This window comes from Xenopus laevis, chromosome 4S (genome assembly GCF_017654675.1).
Source record: "Xenopus laevis strain J_2021 chromosome 4S, Xenopus_laevis_v10.1, whole genome shotgun sequence".
Classification (NCBI taxonomy): Eukaryota; Metazoa; Chordata; class Amphibia; order Anura; family Pipidae; genus Xenopus; species Xenopus laevis.
The window spans coordinates 129,211,466-129,226,598 of NC_054378.1; the positions used below are offsets into that span (position 1 = coordinate 129,211,466).

At 42.0% G+C, this 15,133-nt stretch overlaps 1 protein-coding gene across 15 annotated transcripts in view; it reads left to right on the top strand.

Annotated features, from left to right (window-relative positions):
* Positions 1 to 15,133, top strand: part of LOC108704587 (ERC protein 2) — a 497,481-nt gene that overhangs the window by 316,211 nt on the left and 166,137 nt on the right. For all 15 annotated transcript variants that reach the window (XR_005961048.1, XR_005961047.1, XR_005961049.1 and 12 more), the window contains one exon: positions 9,585 to 9,732. Coding sequence is in view for 1 of the 15 variants with exons in the window: in XM_041561864.1 (XP_041417798.1) it covers positions 9,585 to 9,732 (148 nt within the window). In the remaining 14 variants the exon portion in view is untranslated. The remainder of the gene's footprint in view (positions 1 to 9,584; positions 9,733 to 15,133) is intronic.

Genomic DNA, 15,133 nt, shown 5'->3' on the forward strand with positions numbered 1-15,133 from the left:
TTTACCTAGGATTCTGTCCTGGCTACATTTCTTTCTGAGACAGAAGAAAGAAGAGATTACTGTAAGATGAAACATTGTTTGATCTTAAGCAGTTATGGAATGGGCAGGCAAAGTAGGTATGTAAAAAAGTATGGGAAAGGTCATTATAGATCGGGGGTCCCAACCTTTTGTTACCCACATTCAGTTTAAAAAAAAAAAAAAGGGTTGAGGAGCAACACAAGCATGAAATTTCCAGGGGGTGCCAAGTAAGAGGCTGTGATTGTTAGCTCCTATGTGGACTGGCAGTCTACAGGAGGCTCTGTTGGAAAGTATATCTGGTTTTTATGCAACCAAATCTTGCTTCCAAGACAATAATTCATAAATAAGCTCCTGCTTTGAGGTTACTGGGAGCAACAGCCAAGGGGTTGGCAAGCAGCGTTTTGCTCTAAAGCCACTGTTGGGGATCATTCGGATAGATAATGATATTCCCCTGAACCTAAAGTAAGACTGCGCATTATAATGCACTTAGATGGGGAAGTAACCACAGAAACATAGCACATAGTAGGGCAAGAAAGTTTTTAATAGACTCAGGGCTCTCTTGGGCATGAAGTTGTGTCAAACAGTAATAGTCTGGTCTTGGGCATTTAGGGAACGGGTAGCCCACATAGGCCATTAACCACAGAAGCATGCAGAGTATAAAATCATGGGATAGACACAGAGTTCCTCTGAGTTTTAAATGAGATGGAGCACTTATTGTCTGATCTCAAACACATAGTGAATGAGTCTGAAGCCCATAAAACATAGAACCTAGTAGGCTTTCTGCATAAGACAGACACATGGTTCCCATGAGTATTAAAATGAAACACTAATAGACTTATCTCAGACACACAGGGAATGGACCACTCATATGGATCTATGTATGTCCCCTTTGTACAACCCATCATCAGTAAGTGTCTCCATCAATGGCCACAAAAAATGGAGGCCAGGAGGTGAATAAAGTCTAAGAATGTTCTCCAACTCCGATGGAGCACTGGTTTTACTTTTACTTGACTCAGTAGTCTCCACCAAAAACCTCTGTCTGTGCCCCATGTTGGAGTCACTGGTGGACTTTGATGGTAAAGGAGGCAACAATGCAACTGTCTAATCCATAATCACCTTGATGACTATATTTTCAAGCCGAGCGACTTTTCTAATCCATAATCACCTTGATGACTATATTTTCAAGCCAAGCGACTTTTCTAATCCATAATCACCTTGATGACTATATTTTCAAGCCGAGCGATTATTCCTTTATGAGAACAGGTCAACACTTTTTTAAGTGATGGCTCTTGCAAAACCCTTAATGATCGTATCACCGTTTGAATTCAGATATATTTGTATTTGCTTCTTTTCACTGTAGGTTAACAGCGTTTCCAACATTCCAACAACAAGATTTGTCATTACATTGTGCGCCGTTGCCTCCTACAGAACCTAAACTTGAATATTCAAGGTCATAAAGATTAAGAAAACAGCAATTAAGAGAAAAGGTTGATGTTGCTGTTCTTCTGGCGGGGTGATTAGTGCACTTATTGCAAGATCACAAACACACAAGACCATATTTGGCCAAACCTGTAACATATTTCACTTGTTTGTGTTCCCCTCGCGGGAGCTAAACCAGTGTCCCTTCAAATGCATTCTCTAAATAGATCTCCAGATGCTTTTTATCTAGTCTTGCACTTACCAAACGCTCCAGATTCGGGAAGGACGGAGCATAAAGTAACATTGTTTATAAGGCCACTCTCTTAATGACTGTTTTAAGTGACAGGGCAATTATGCATTAGTGCTTTATGGGAGAGGTTAACAGCTTCGCCTCTCAAGAAAAGCATTTATCTAAGATACAATTCTTCATGTCTTTTTTTTTTTTTGTGTTTTATTCTTTATTCAGCTGAAATAAATCTTGTGTTTTATTAGCTAATCTCCCAGCAGGGAATGACAAATAGATTTCTAGTATTTGCCTCTAATTAGCGCATGATAAATGGAGCACACGGATACATCTGAATGGGCCGAGAGCCTGTGTGTTTGGGGATATGAGACAGGGTCTAGAGGGAGGCAAAGAAATACATCTTAGTAATACACAAGCTCCACAATCATCCTGTAAATACATCTTTATAAACAGTGTTTAGTGATGTCATCAGTTGGAATCGGTGCTTTGTGATGTCATTTGTGTCATGTGACTCATGAAACTTGTACCCTGTTTTAGAAGAGGATGAGGTTAAATGTCTTGGAAGCCCTCTGTGAATTTGTGTTACTGGTCATTATTCTCTATGTATTTGTTACTCTTGCATAAGAGAATGATGAATATAAGTTATATTTAAAGGGTTGTTCACTTGTAGAGTAATAGCCACCCCTTTCAAGAATTACCAGCAAAAACAAGTCTTCTTGTCCTGTGTTCTGACTCCTTCCTGATCTGGGGGTTCTTCCCACTCCTTATAATGTATCAGCTCATGCCCAGTGCTATCATCTACGTATCATCTATCTATCCATTATTTATCTATGTATCCATCCGTCATCCATCCTTTATCTCTCTTTATAGATCTATCTTATTATCTAGCTGTCATATATCTAGCTATCCATTCATCCATTATCTATCATCTATCCACTATCTATCTATCTATCTATCTATCTATCTATCTATCTATCAATCATCTATCTATCTAATATCTGTCTGTCTGTCTGTCTGTCTGTCTGTCTATCTATCTATCATCTCTCTCTCTCTCTCTCTCTCTCTCTCTCTCTCTCTCTCTCTCTCTCTCTCTCTCTCTCTCTCTCTATCTAATCATCTCTCTCTCTATCTAATCATTTCTCTCTCTATCTATCATCTCTCTATCTATCTCTCTATCTATCTATCTATCTATCTATCTATCATCTATCTATCTATCTATCTATCTATCTATCTATCTATCTATCTATCTATCTATCTATCATCTCTCTCTCTCTATCTATCATCTCTCTCTCTCTATCTATCATCTCTCTCTCTCTCTCTCTCTCTCCTGTATCTATCATCTCTATCTATCTCTCTCTCTCTCTCTCTCTCTCTCTCTCTCTCTCTCTCTCTCTCTCTCTCTCTCTCTTTCTCTCTTTTTATCTACTGTTTCTATCATCTCTATCTATCTATCTATTCATCCATCCACTATATATCATCTATCCATCCATCTATCTTTCCTGCCTTGACCAAGTTTTCCTCTCTTTGATATTATCCCAAAGCATTTGTAAAATGAGGTTTATTCATGTGAAACTACTACTCATTTTTTTGGTGGAAGGCAGTAGATCGGCCTTGCTTTTGTTTTGTGTTATCAGAACCCTACTTCTGTTTGTATTTTGGATTAATTGCATCACATTTAGTTTGACTAATATTACATTTCGTTAGCCCCTTTTGGCAGCTGAACTAACGATTCATATATTTTTTTTATTTGATTAAATTCCAAGTGGAATCTTGATGTTAGACACAGCAGATTGGACTAGCGTAGGGAAAAGTCGTTTGGCTGCCTTATAATTAGGAAGACGGCCTTTTTAAATTGCCTGCAGAATATTTAGTAGAGCCTTTGTTTCAATGGAATTTAATGCTATTATAATTCAGATGTTTTAGTGGTTAAATCTGCTAGAAGATATTTGTTAAAATTACTGTTTCTAGAGGCAATTTGTAACATATTTAGTTTGGAAGCAACTGCAGCAATGTGCTGGCTTGGCTGTCCATGTGGTGGGTCTGCTGGATTAGGTCACTGTCAAGTAGGAATTTATCTTTCCATAGAGGCAACATGGTTCTCTATCAGATATTGCCCATTGCATATTGCAGTTGGTCTGCTTTAAAGCACCTTCTATTCCTCATACCACTGTACCTAATTAATATAGTGTTCTAGCGCAGCCCACTGCTTGAGTTACAGATGTTCTGCCCTTCTCACTGTAAGTTGCCATCAAAGCTTTCTAGCCCCACCCACTGCTTCAGTCACAGACTCCCTGACCCGCCCCCTGTAAGCTCCTATCATAGTGTACCTGTGTTATATGTAGCTCCATTTTAATACTAAGTTAGTGGATAGGCAATTGTGCATTATATGGTTAGTGCCATTTCCACTGATGGTATAAGAGTTTAAAACCAAATCAACCCAAGGATATTAAACTTGTGTCTCTACAGCAGTAGGGAATCGGACATTGTTCCCTTGGAGGATTCTGGTACTTGTAGTTTCAAATCCACCGTAGGAACGCAAGGTTGACCCTCATCATTTCACCCATAATGAAATATTCCTGTTTCCTGGAGGCCTATGAGCCCAATACAAATATTTTACTATCTGCCGCTTGACAGAATGTTTACAAGTTCAAAATGGAGACTAAACCTGAGAGTTCCTGTATGGTAAATGTTTCCAATTTAGACTTTGTCGTAGGACTTTCCATTAACTCGGTGGGTGCATTAGATTTTTGCGAGGAGCCTGGGAGAAACTCTACCCTGATGTTTATATAACAGATTAGGCAGCCAAAGTGAAAGAAAAGCTTCTAATAGCTGAAAGGATTACTTTTTTCCTCTAAATATTAACACAGAGGTATTTGGAGAAATGGATGGCTACAATAAATGGCTGAAAAATGTATTTTCATTAGGCTCGTTTATTAAACAATAGTAAGAATTCGGCTTCACAAATCCGCTGCTCGTAGAAAATGAGGACAGGAACGGGAAGGTCAGGCTGAGGCTCCACAGATGGTCCCAGTAGGGAGGTTAACCAAGCTCTTCCGCTCTTTCCCATGGAGGCATCTTCTGTAGAGATGTCGCGAACTGTTCGCCGGCGAACTTGTTCGCGCGAACATCGGGTGTTCGCGCTCGCCGGAAGTTCGCGAACGTCGCGCGACGTTCGCCATTTTGGGTTCGCCATTGTTGGCGCTTTTTTTTGCCCTCTCACCCCAGACCAGCAGGTACATGGCAGCCAATCAGGAAGCTCTCCCCTGGACCACTCCCCTTCCCTATAAAAACCGAAGCCCTGCAGCGTTTTTTCACTCTGCCTGTGTGTGCTGAAGAGATAGTGTAGGGAGAGAGCTGCTGCCTGTTAGTGATTTCAGGGACAGTTGAAAGTTTGCTGGCTAGTAATCGTTTTGATACTGCTCTGTTATTGGAGGGACAGAAGTCTGCAGGGGTTTGAGGGACATTTAAGCTTAGGTAGCTTTGCTGGCTAGTAATCTACCTTCTACTGCAGTGCTCTGTATGTAGCTGCAGTGGGCAGCTGTCCTGCTTCTGATCTCATCTGCTGACTGCTGCAATAACAGTAGTCCTTGTAAGGACTGCTTTTATTTATTTTTTGTTGTTTTACTACTACTACTACTACTACTACTATAAGAGCCCAGTGCTATTAGTCTAGCAGTGTTGGGGAGTGGGACTGGTGTGCTAATCTGCTGCTCCTAGTAGTTCAGCAGCACCAACTTTAATTTTTTTTTTTAATATTCATTTTTTTTTTATTTTACTTTTTTTATTTTACTACCGCTGTAGTAGTGTATAAGTTGACCTTTTAGGCATTATTTGCCCTGTAGGCATTATTTGCACACTGTTTTCTTCAACCCGCCATCGAGCTGTGTGACCTTGTTCACATTCTGTCTAAATATCCATAATATTACCGTCTCCAGAAAAAACACCGGAGTCACTTTTTTTCAAGCAGCCATAATATATTTTACGTAATCCGTATCCACCGCTGTAGTAGTGTATACGTTGGCCTTGTAGGCATTATTTGCACACTGTTTTCTTCAACCCGCCATCGAGCTGTGTGACCTTGTTTCCCATTCTGTCTAAATATCCATAATATTACCGTCTCCAGAAAAAACACCGGAGTCACTTTTTTCAAGCAGCATTCATATATTTTACGTAATCCGTATCCACCGCTGTAGTAGTGTATACGTTGGCCTTGTAGGCATTATTTGCACACTGTTTTCTTCAACCCGCCATCGAGCTGTGTGACCTTGTTCACATTCTGTCTAAATATCCATAATATTACCGTCTCCAGAAAAAACACCAAACAATGCCTACAAGGTCAACGTATGGCAGTTGTTTAAAGAGAACAGTAGATTACTAGCCAGCAAAGCTACCTAAGCTAAAATGTCCCTCAAATCCCTGCAGACTTCTGTCCCTCCAATACAGAGCAGTATCAAGCAGATTACTAGCCAGCAAACTTACTATCATCTGTCCCTGAAATCACTAACAGCTCTCCCCCTACACTATCTCTTCCAAGCACACACAGGCAGATTTTTCAGATACATTTTTGCCCTTGATCCCCCTCTGGCATGCCACTGTCCAGGTCGTTGCACCCTTAAACAACTTTAAAATCATTTTTCTGGCCAGAAATGTCTTTTCTAGATGTTAAAGTTCGCCTTCCCATTGAAGTCTATGGGGTTCGCGAACCGTTCGCGAACCGCTCGCGTTTTTGCGCAAGTTCGCGAATATGTTCGCGAACTTTTTTTCCGACGTTCGCTACATCCCTAATCTTCTGTGCCTTTTTAGTATAGGCCACTTGGCTCGCCCTACACCTCTTCTCAATGCAGATGTGTTGGTTGGCCATCGCCCAAGGATGTCTGAAGCTTTAAAGCAGTGATTATCATTTCCACTGCACCCGAGTGGTCTCTTCAGCCACACTTCCAGTAATACTTAAGACAAAAAATACCTTGTTAACCCAAAGTCACTTTCAAGCTGGTCTTTCAGATGTGTCTAGAAGAGCAAACACAACTGAGACCCCCTTGCCATGAATATCCCCCTCCTTGGGGGCCAAAAACCACTGCTTAAAAGGAGCATAAAATGAAAACATGAGTTGAGATCACCAACAAATTATCTTCATGGACAAAAGGTGTATGGTGAGCCTAGTGGCCAACCTTGGGAAGGCAGAACATGAATCCAATTTACTTGAAGTCTTAAATAATTAGAGTATCATTTTTTTTTAACTAAATTATTCCAGAAGAACTTTTTTATGTCAAAATTCCCAGAGGCATGCAAATATCATCCTGGATACTACCACCTCACCTACCCTAACGTGCTGATCATCATCATCATTTATTTATAGCGCTGTCAAGATATGCAGTGCTTTAGCTGATAGAAACTGATAAAGCCCTACCCCTTCCTAATCTGACTCTGCTCCTAGTTGCAAGGCTTGTTGTATGGTAGTTATGTAACTAAACCCTAGCCACTTGGATTTATGTTGGGTGGAAGTTAGAGAGGCATTTTAGAGCAGTGTTGGTTCACAGTCCTCCAATATGGCCTTGAGGAGCGTGTGTGTATGTCCAGGACTTTTCGTACTTTTAATTGGTCTTTTATTCTGGTGTTTGCTTTATTTGGCAACACACATGATGGGCGAATCAAGCTGATCCAAACACTCAGCCCTTAAGTTCTTTACTTAACCATCCATATAAATGGAAGATAAAAACACTAATAAATAGGATCTATTTACCTTTTAAGAGGTTAAATGTTTCTCTCTTTGGCCTTGTGCAAATAAAATATTTTTTCCACATATTTCCAGAAAGCCCTAGCCGGAGTATTGTGAGGTTATGGCCCATCCGTTATATAGATGTATACAGTTACAGATTGGGTCTTTACATTAGAATAACAACTATAATAAATGATGGTGGATGAGAAATTCTAGTGTTTATTTAAAATGAATCTCCGTCCTTTAATTTTCGAGTAGCTTTGTCAGAGCTCTTTCTTTTGCCCCTTAGAAGTATTACCCTTAAATATTTACATTTCCTTCGATAGAAGCTTTTTATCATTGTCGTGGAGCCTTTTTAGAATGTTTACAATTAAATATGGAAGTGTTTGAACTCAACCAATAAAAGCATTTTACACAAGATGTATATTTTTCAATGTCATGGTATCTTTTAATCCAAACTTTTCTTTAGAGATGTCACTCTCACTTGACATTCACATGACGTCAACCAAATATGTTAGTAGGGCGTAGTGCCGTGGTCAGCTGATGCAATAATATGAATGGGGTGCGCTAACTCTAAGCACCAGAGTATGGATTAAAATAGGATATTGCAGTAATCTCCGTATTGGTTCCCTTAGGGCAAGGAATCTAAGTGCTGAACAGAAGATCATGGAAGAGATTGGGTAGCCCTTATAAAATATAAAAGCCTGTCTCATAGTGTTCCATGCTGAGTACCGTATATACTCGAGTATAAGACGAGTTTTTCAGCCCCCAAAATATGCTGAAAGACTCTACCTCGGTCAAGCGCAAAAACGGTCGCCTAAGAATAGTCGCCAGCATCCAAGAATAGTCGCCGGCGTCCAAGAATAGTCGCCGGCGTCCAAGAATAGTCGCCGGCGTCCAAGAATGGTCGCCGCCATCCAAAAACGAGACGCCGGCACCTCCAATGGAAGCAGAAACCCTCAATTTTTTGATTGAAACTTACCAGAAGCTGCTGTATTTCTCACCCTCGGCTTATACTCGAGTCAATAAGCTTTCCCAGTTTTTGGAGGTAAAATTAGGTACCTCGGCTTATACTCGGGACGGCTTATACTCGAGTATATACGTATAACTTACTAGGGATATAATGCTTCTCATGGAAGGAGTAAATGTGGTTTCAAGAGCAGAACTGGATGAAATGGTACTTGTTGGAGAGTGGGCTGGTTTGGTCAGGTCAGGCATAGCCAGAATAGATCACGGCGTGTCCTATTAACAGTTTTTTTGGTATCTTTATTTTATTAGCCAGGTTTCTTAGGTAGGCAGTGAACCAATAACATAGGCCCCTAAGGGGAGGACCCTGCCAACTGAGTTGATTGGGGCACCATGATATCTATTGGCAGCCCTGTTTAAGAGCATTGGGTTGATCTAAATCTTAATTGTTCTAGGACCATAAAATGTGTCAAGAGTAGGTTGCTGAGCTCCACCAAGGAAGTGTAATACAGGTATGGGACCTGTTATCCAGAATGCTTGGGAACTGGGATTTTCTGGATAATGGATTTTTCCATAATTTGGATCTTCAAACCTTAAGTCTACTAGAAAATCTTAAAACATGAAATAACGCCAATAGGCTGGTTTTGCCTCCAATAAGGATTAATTATATCTTAGTTGGGATCAAGTACAAGCTACTGTTTTATTATTACAAAGAAAAAGGAAATCATTTTTAAAAAAATTTGATTATGTGGATAATATGGAGTGTATGATAGACGGCCTTCCCGTAATTCAGAGCTCTCTGGATAATGGGTTTCCGGATAACAGATCCCATACCTGTATAATACCTTCTTGGTAGTACTCAATGATGCACATCTGCACTAACCTTAGCAACCCATGGTGCCACAATGTTTGTAATTATTACATCTTATAATATGAATAAGTACTAACACAAACAAAGTCTCATGTTAAGTTTAGGCCATCCACATGACCTGGAAGTCATCATTAAAGTATATTCTGTACCCACTGAGACATCCATAGGCAAGGGTTCGGGATGGAGGACAGTACAGGCTTCATGCTGAAGGCAAAAGTGGAAGGGAGTTTAAGACCCTGGTGTTGAGATGAAAGACTGTATGATGTTTGGTATAAGGTTGATGCTCCACTGTTAATCTTTGCTCTAATACCTCTAGTCCACTAATGAATTGCTCTTCCCACTCTTTGTAGGCAAGGAGCCCTGCTGGCCGCAATCAGTGAGAAAGATGCCAACATTGCTTTGCTCGAACTCTCTGCCTCAAAGAAGAAAAAGACTCAAGATGAAGTTATGGCTCTGAAACGAGAAAAGGACAGACTCGTACTGCAATTAAAGCAACAGGTACACGGCTCCTGTTCTCTTTACTGCATTCACTTGTGGGGCTGAATTAGCCAGTTCTATCACTTGAGGCAGCAGTTCTATATATCTGTAACCTTGTTATGAGCTAAGGGGGCCCAGTCTGAAGGTCAGTTAGAGGGAGATTTGGGGTGAGTGCTTATTTGTACCCTGGGTACCCCTGGAACTATAGCAGGGTGACACCCCAATGTTTCTATATATCTGTAACCTTGTTATGAGCTAAGGGGGCCCAGTCTGAAGGCCAGTTAGAGGGAGATTTGGGGTGAGTGCTTATTTGTACCCTGGGTACCCCTGGAACTATAGCAGGGTGACACCCCAATGTTTCTATATATCTGTAACCTTGTTATGAGCTAAGGGGGCCCAGTCTGAAGGTCAGTTAGAGGGAGATTTGGGGTGAGTGCTTATTTGTACCCTGGGTACCCCTGGAACTATAGCAGGGTGACTGTTACCCCAATGTTTCTATATATATCTGTAACCTTGTTATGAGCTAAGGGGGCCCAGTCTGAAGGTCAGTTAGGGGGAGATTTGGGGTGAGTGATTATTTGTACCCTGGGTACCCCTGGAACTATAGCAGGGTGACACCCCAATGTTTCTATATATCTGTAACCTTGTTATGAGCTAAGAGGGCCCAGTCTGAAGGTCAGTTAGGGGGAGATTTGGGGTGAGTGTTTATTTGTACCCTGGGTACCCCTGGAACTATAGCAGGGTGACACCCCAATGTTTCTATATATCTGTAACCTTGTTATGAGCTAAGAGGGCCCAGTCTGAAGGTCAGTTAGGGGGAGATTTGGGGTGAGTGCTTATTTGTACCCTGGGTACCCCTGGAACTATAGCAGGGTGACTGTTACCCCAATGTTTCTATATATATCTGTAACCTTGTTATGAGCTAAGGGGGCCCAGTCTGAAGGTCAGTTAGGGGGAGATTTGGGGTCAGTGTTTATTTGTGCCCTGGGTACCCCTGGAACTATAGCAGGGTGACACCCCAATGTTTCTATATATCTGTAACCTTGTTATGAGCTAAGGGGGCCCAGCCTGAAGGTCAGTTAGGGGGAGATTTGGGGTGAGTGTTTATTTGTGCCCTGGGTACCCCTGGAACTATAGCAGGGTGACTGTTACCCCGATGTTTCTATATATCTGTAACCTTGTTATGAGCTAAGGGGGCCCAGCCTGAAGGCCAGTTAGGGGGAGATTTGGGGTGAGTTTTTATTTGTGCCCTGGGTACCCCTGGAACTATAGTAGGGTGACTGTTAACCCAATGTTTCTATATATCTGCAACCTTGTTATGAGCTAAGGGGGCCCAGCCTGAAGGTCAGTTATGGGGAGATTTGGGGTGAGTGCTTATTTGTACCCTGGGTACCCCTGGAACTATAGCAGGGTGACTGTTACCCCAATGTTTCTATATATCTGTGACCTTGTTATGAGCTAAGGGGGCCCAGTCTGAAGGTCAGTTAGGGGGAGATTTGGGGTGAGTGCTTATTTGTACCCTGGGTACCCCTGGAACTATAGCAGGGTGACTGTTACCCCAATGTTTCTATATATCTGCAACCTTGTTATGAGCTAAGGGGGCCCAGTCTGAAGGTCAGTTAGGGGGAGATTGGGGGCAAGTGTTTATTTGTCCCTTGGGAACCCCTGGAACTATAGCAGGGTGACTGTTACCCCAATGTTTCTATATATCTGTGACCTTGTTATGAGCTAAGGGGGCCCAGTCTGAAGGTCAGTTAGGGGGAGATTTGGGGTGAGTGCTTATTTGTACCCTGGGTACCCCTGGAACTATAGCAGGGTGACTGTTACCCCAATGTTTCTATATATCTGCAACCTTGTTATGAGCTAAGGGGGCCCAGTCTGAAGGTCAGTTAGGGGGAGATTGGGGGCAAGTGTTTATTTGTCCCTTGGGAACCCCTGGAACTATAGCAGGGTGACACCCCAATGTTTCTATATATCTGTAACCTTGTTATGAGCTAAGGGGGCCCAGTCTGAAGGTCAGTTAGGGGGAGATTAGGGACAAGTGTTTATTTGTCCCTTGGGAACCCCTGGAACTATAGCAGGGTGACTGTTACCCCAATGTTTCTATATATCTGTAACCTTGTTATGAACTAAGGGGGCCCAGCCTTAATGCCAGTTAGGGAAAGATTTGGGGTAAGTGCTTATTTGTGCCCTGGGTACCCCTGGAACTATAGCAGGGTGACTGTTACCCCAATGTTTCTATATATATGTAACCTTGTTATGAACTTAGGGTGGCAGCCTGAAGTCCAGTTTGAGCGAGATTTGGGGTGAACTACAGAGAGTACTCCTTGATCTACATAGGGTCACTGTTACACCCAATGTTATTTGTAACCTTGTTAAATACTAAGGAAGAGCAACTTCCTGATGGCCATTGAAGGTGAGGTTGGATCTTACAGTGAGATCAGCCAGGGACAGCAAATATTCTCAGCCATGTCTTGCAATGCTTAAGGGTTTCTACCAATCGTTTGTTTAGGAAGGAGAAGAAAAACATTTCATAGTTCTGTGCATCTGCTTTCATTGACTATGATGGATCACGCACGAAAATCCACCAACTGGTCAGATATGACTATGATGAATAGAAGCCATAGACTCAGAAACAAACAAGGAAAAGGGGTCAAGGTCTTCAAAAATGCTTGGAAATTCTTAGCATACTCGGCTCTGATAAAACCAGTGACCAAAGAGGCAGATTGAATTTGTTATTTCTACGTGTAATTGTTCACAATTAACTTAGGATTTTGTATAATATTTTCGACTCCCTTCTTTCCAAGGGCAGATGTTAGGTTGAAGTCCTTCAACTTGAGACCAGTTTTTCCACCATAGTTTAGGAAAGTCTAAAACACTGTAGTGCAAAATTAAGGTTCAAATCGGAATATATTAACCAAATGATAAAAAGTATCCATTTTCCATTGGGTTTCCTGTTCTGTTATAACAATCCTGTTTTCATGGAAGTGTGTTACAACACATATTGAATCTCTGTTTATTTTTGGTGTTAAAATCTTCTTTATGCCAGAACCTAGTTTAACTCACCTGGAGTAGAGACAGTCTGGTTGGACTTGTGCTTCCATTGCCACTGTTGCTATTAGTTGTGTTCAGTATTTTCTCAACTAGAGAGCACAGGTAGCACAGCTGGCAAAGAAGGGGACATTGTTTCTCCTTCCTCCTTCCAGGCTGGGAGAGTAGAAGTAAATCTGGCAAAGAGTGGGACTAAATTAACCACCACCTCTTTCCATAGTTCTGCCCCAGACACTGCAAAACTCATTGTAGTAGAAGCTGAATTTATTTTGCCATCAGATTTAGAGTGCCAACCTCGAATGATGCTGATTTGATCAAAGGCATTGCTTCTAAGTACCTAGTTTCCATATGGGGCTCAAACATGATCCGAGCACCTTAGATCAGTCAACAGTTGAATGTCAGAGGCTTTTGGTCCAACCACAATACACTTTGCAGCCCACACTTTCTCTGCAGCTCTAGATCCTTAGCAAGTGCTTTTCTTGGCAGCACCTATGCTACGAAATGAAAGTTCTCTGGAACATCACTCTGAGGGGATTAAAGGAGAGCTAAACCCCAAATATATTTTATTGTCTGGACAGTGTTTTATTGAGCCTTTAACTGGCTGGTTTATTTTTACCTTATTATTGACCCTCTGACCAATATCAGGTGTATATGGCCAAGCCAAATCACCTACTGGTGCCTTGCATCTGTTCTGTTGATGTTCCATCCGGCATCTGAATTGCTAAATGAATTCCCAAACAGAGGATAAACCAAGACAATGATAGCAACTTGCAGGCCAGGGGTAGGAAGGTGGTCACTCCATCTCTGGGTGGAAACAAGACACTCTGATGGCAGCTTACAAGGGGAAGGGCAGGTAGACTTCCGATCTAGACCAGACTAGAACAACCTGTACCCAATCAGAGCATTACATTGTTCCCAGGGCTAAACCAACCTGCAGCCTAATAATGTGTGGGTGCACCAGGGCTGGAACTAGGGATAGGCAGAGGAGATGCATGCCTAGGGTGCAATGGTTTGGGGGTGCTGGGCATGTACCATTTTTGCCTGCGCTCCAGGGTTCAGACCCTGTTGGATTTCAATAGGCAGTAGTGATTTTATGAAATCTTGCACACTTACACATCGGAGGGGGTGGGGACGTGCATATTCAAGGACGGGTTGTCTAGGGTGCTTGTCTAACTTGGCCCGGCCCTGTGGTGCACCAGGGACCCCCATGTGTTGAGCAGATCACAAAGTGGTGCTACTGTTGTGATTTTGGGAAGATGGCAGACCCAGTGGTGATGCTAGACCTGCCTTTTTAGACTCTCCATCTTTTTTCCCCAACCCCTCAGTGATTGCTGGAGCCGCTCCAAGACATCACCTGCAGGTCAGTCACTGGAAAGATGGATCAATATGAGTTTACCTTAGGCTCACGTGCATGTCACATTTATTGACCCGTGCATCACTACCATAGCCAATCAGAACATTACTGTTTCACTAGGTCACACCACTTTGTAGCCCATCAGAGCATGACTTTGTTCATAGAGACCATCCAGTAGCCAATGACAGCATTCAAATTCCCAGCTTGAGGCCTCCTTTCATAACTAAACTCATAACCTCATACCTGTAAATTTGTTAAATTCATCTGAAAGATTTCCTTTAGTCTCTGACACTTCTCTCCCCAAAGGCGGGAGGTGGTTGTGGTGGATAACGTAATTAATGGCTCCTCACTTAACCTCCTTACCTCTCCATCTTACTACATTCAGCCAAGTATTTTTGTGCTATGTCACCACCAAGAGACTCCTTCAGCCTCTCAGGATCCAGGGCTGTAATTGCATATCATGTGTTAATAGCATGTAATTGTGTCTCTGAAGCACCTGAGAAAATAAACAGAATAAATGGCTCAATGGCCTATGATTAATGCATTTGCTTTAGAAAATGAAACATTTTCAAAGAATTCCTACTGCGGCGTTCACGTTGAGGCATGTAGGAAACGGGCTTTGCTCAAGAAAATATCTATGCAGATTAATACTTGAGAAATTTGCAGACAGAAAAAACACAGTTACACGTAGAGTGCCCCGTTTAATTAGAGTTACAAGGGTCGGACCACGGGTCAGGGATTCTACGCTTTACATTTCCATCGCTTAGGGGAGAGACCTGGGAGACTCTCGCAGGGTAAATTTTAGATAATGGATTTAGCACAAATTTACTTGTTATTGTGGAGTTCAGATCTCACTGTATAAACAATCCTCTGGTGAGCCTGAAGAATGGGATAACATAATAGTTCTGACATTTAGACCGTAGAGGTTTGGAGAATGAGCTAGTGGGAACGTATGAGTGGAAAGCTGGGGGAGATGTCTTTGCAAGGCTTGTCCAACTGGATAAAGGAGAACATTCA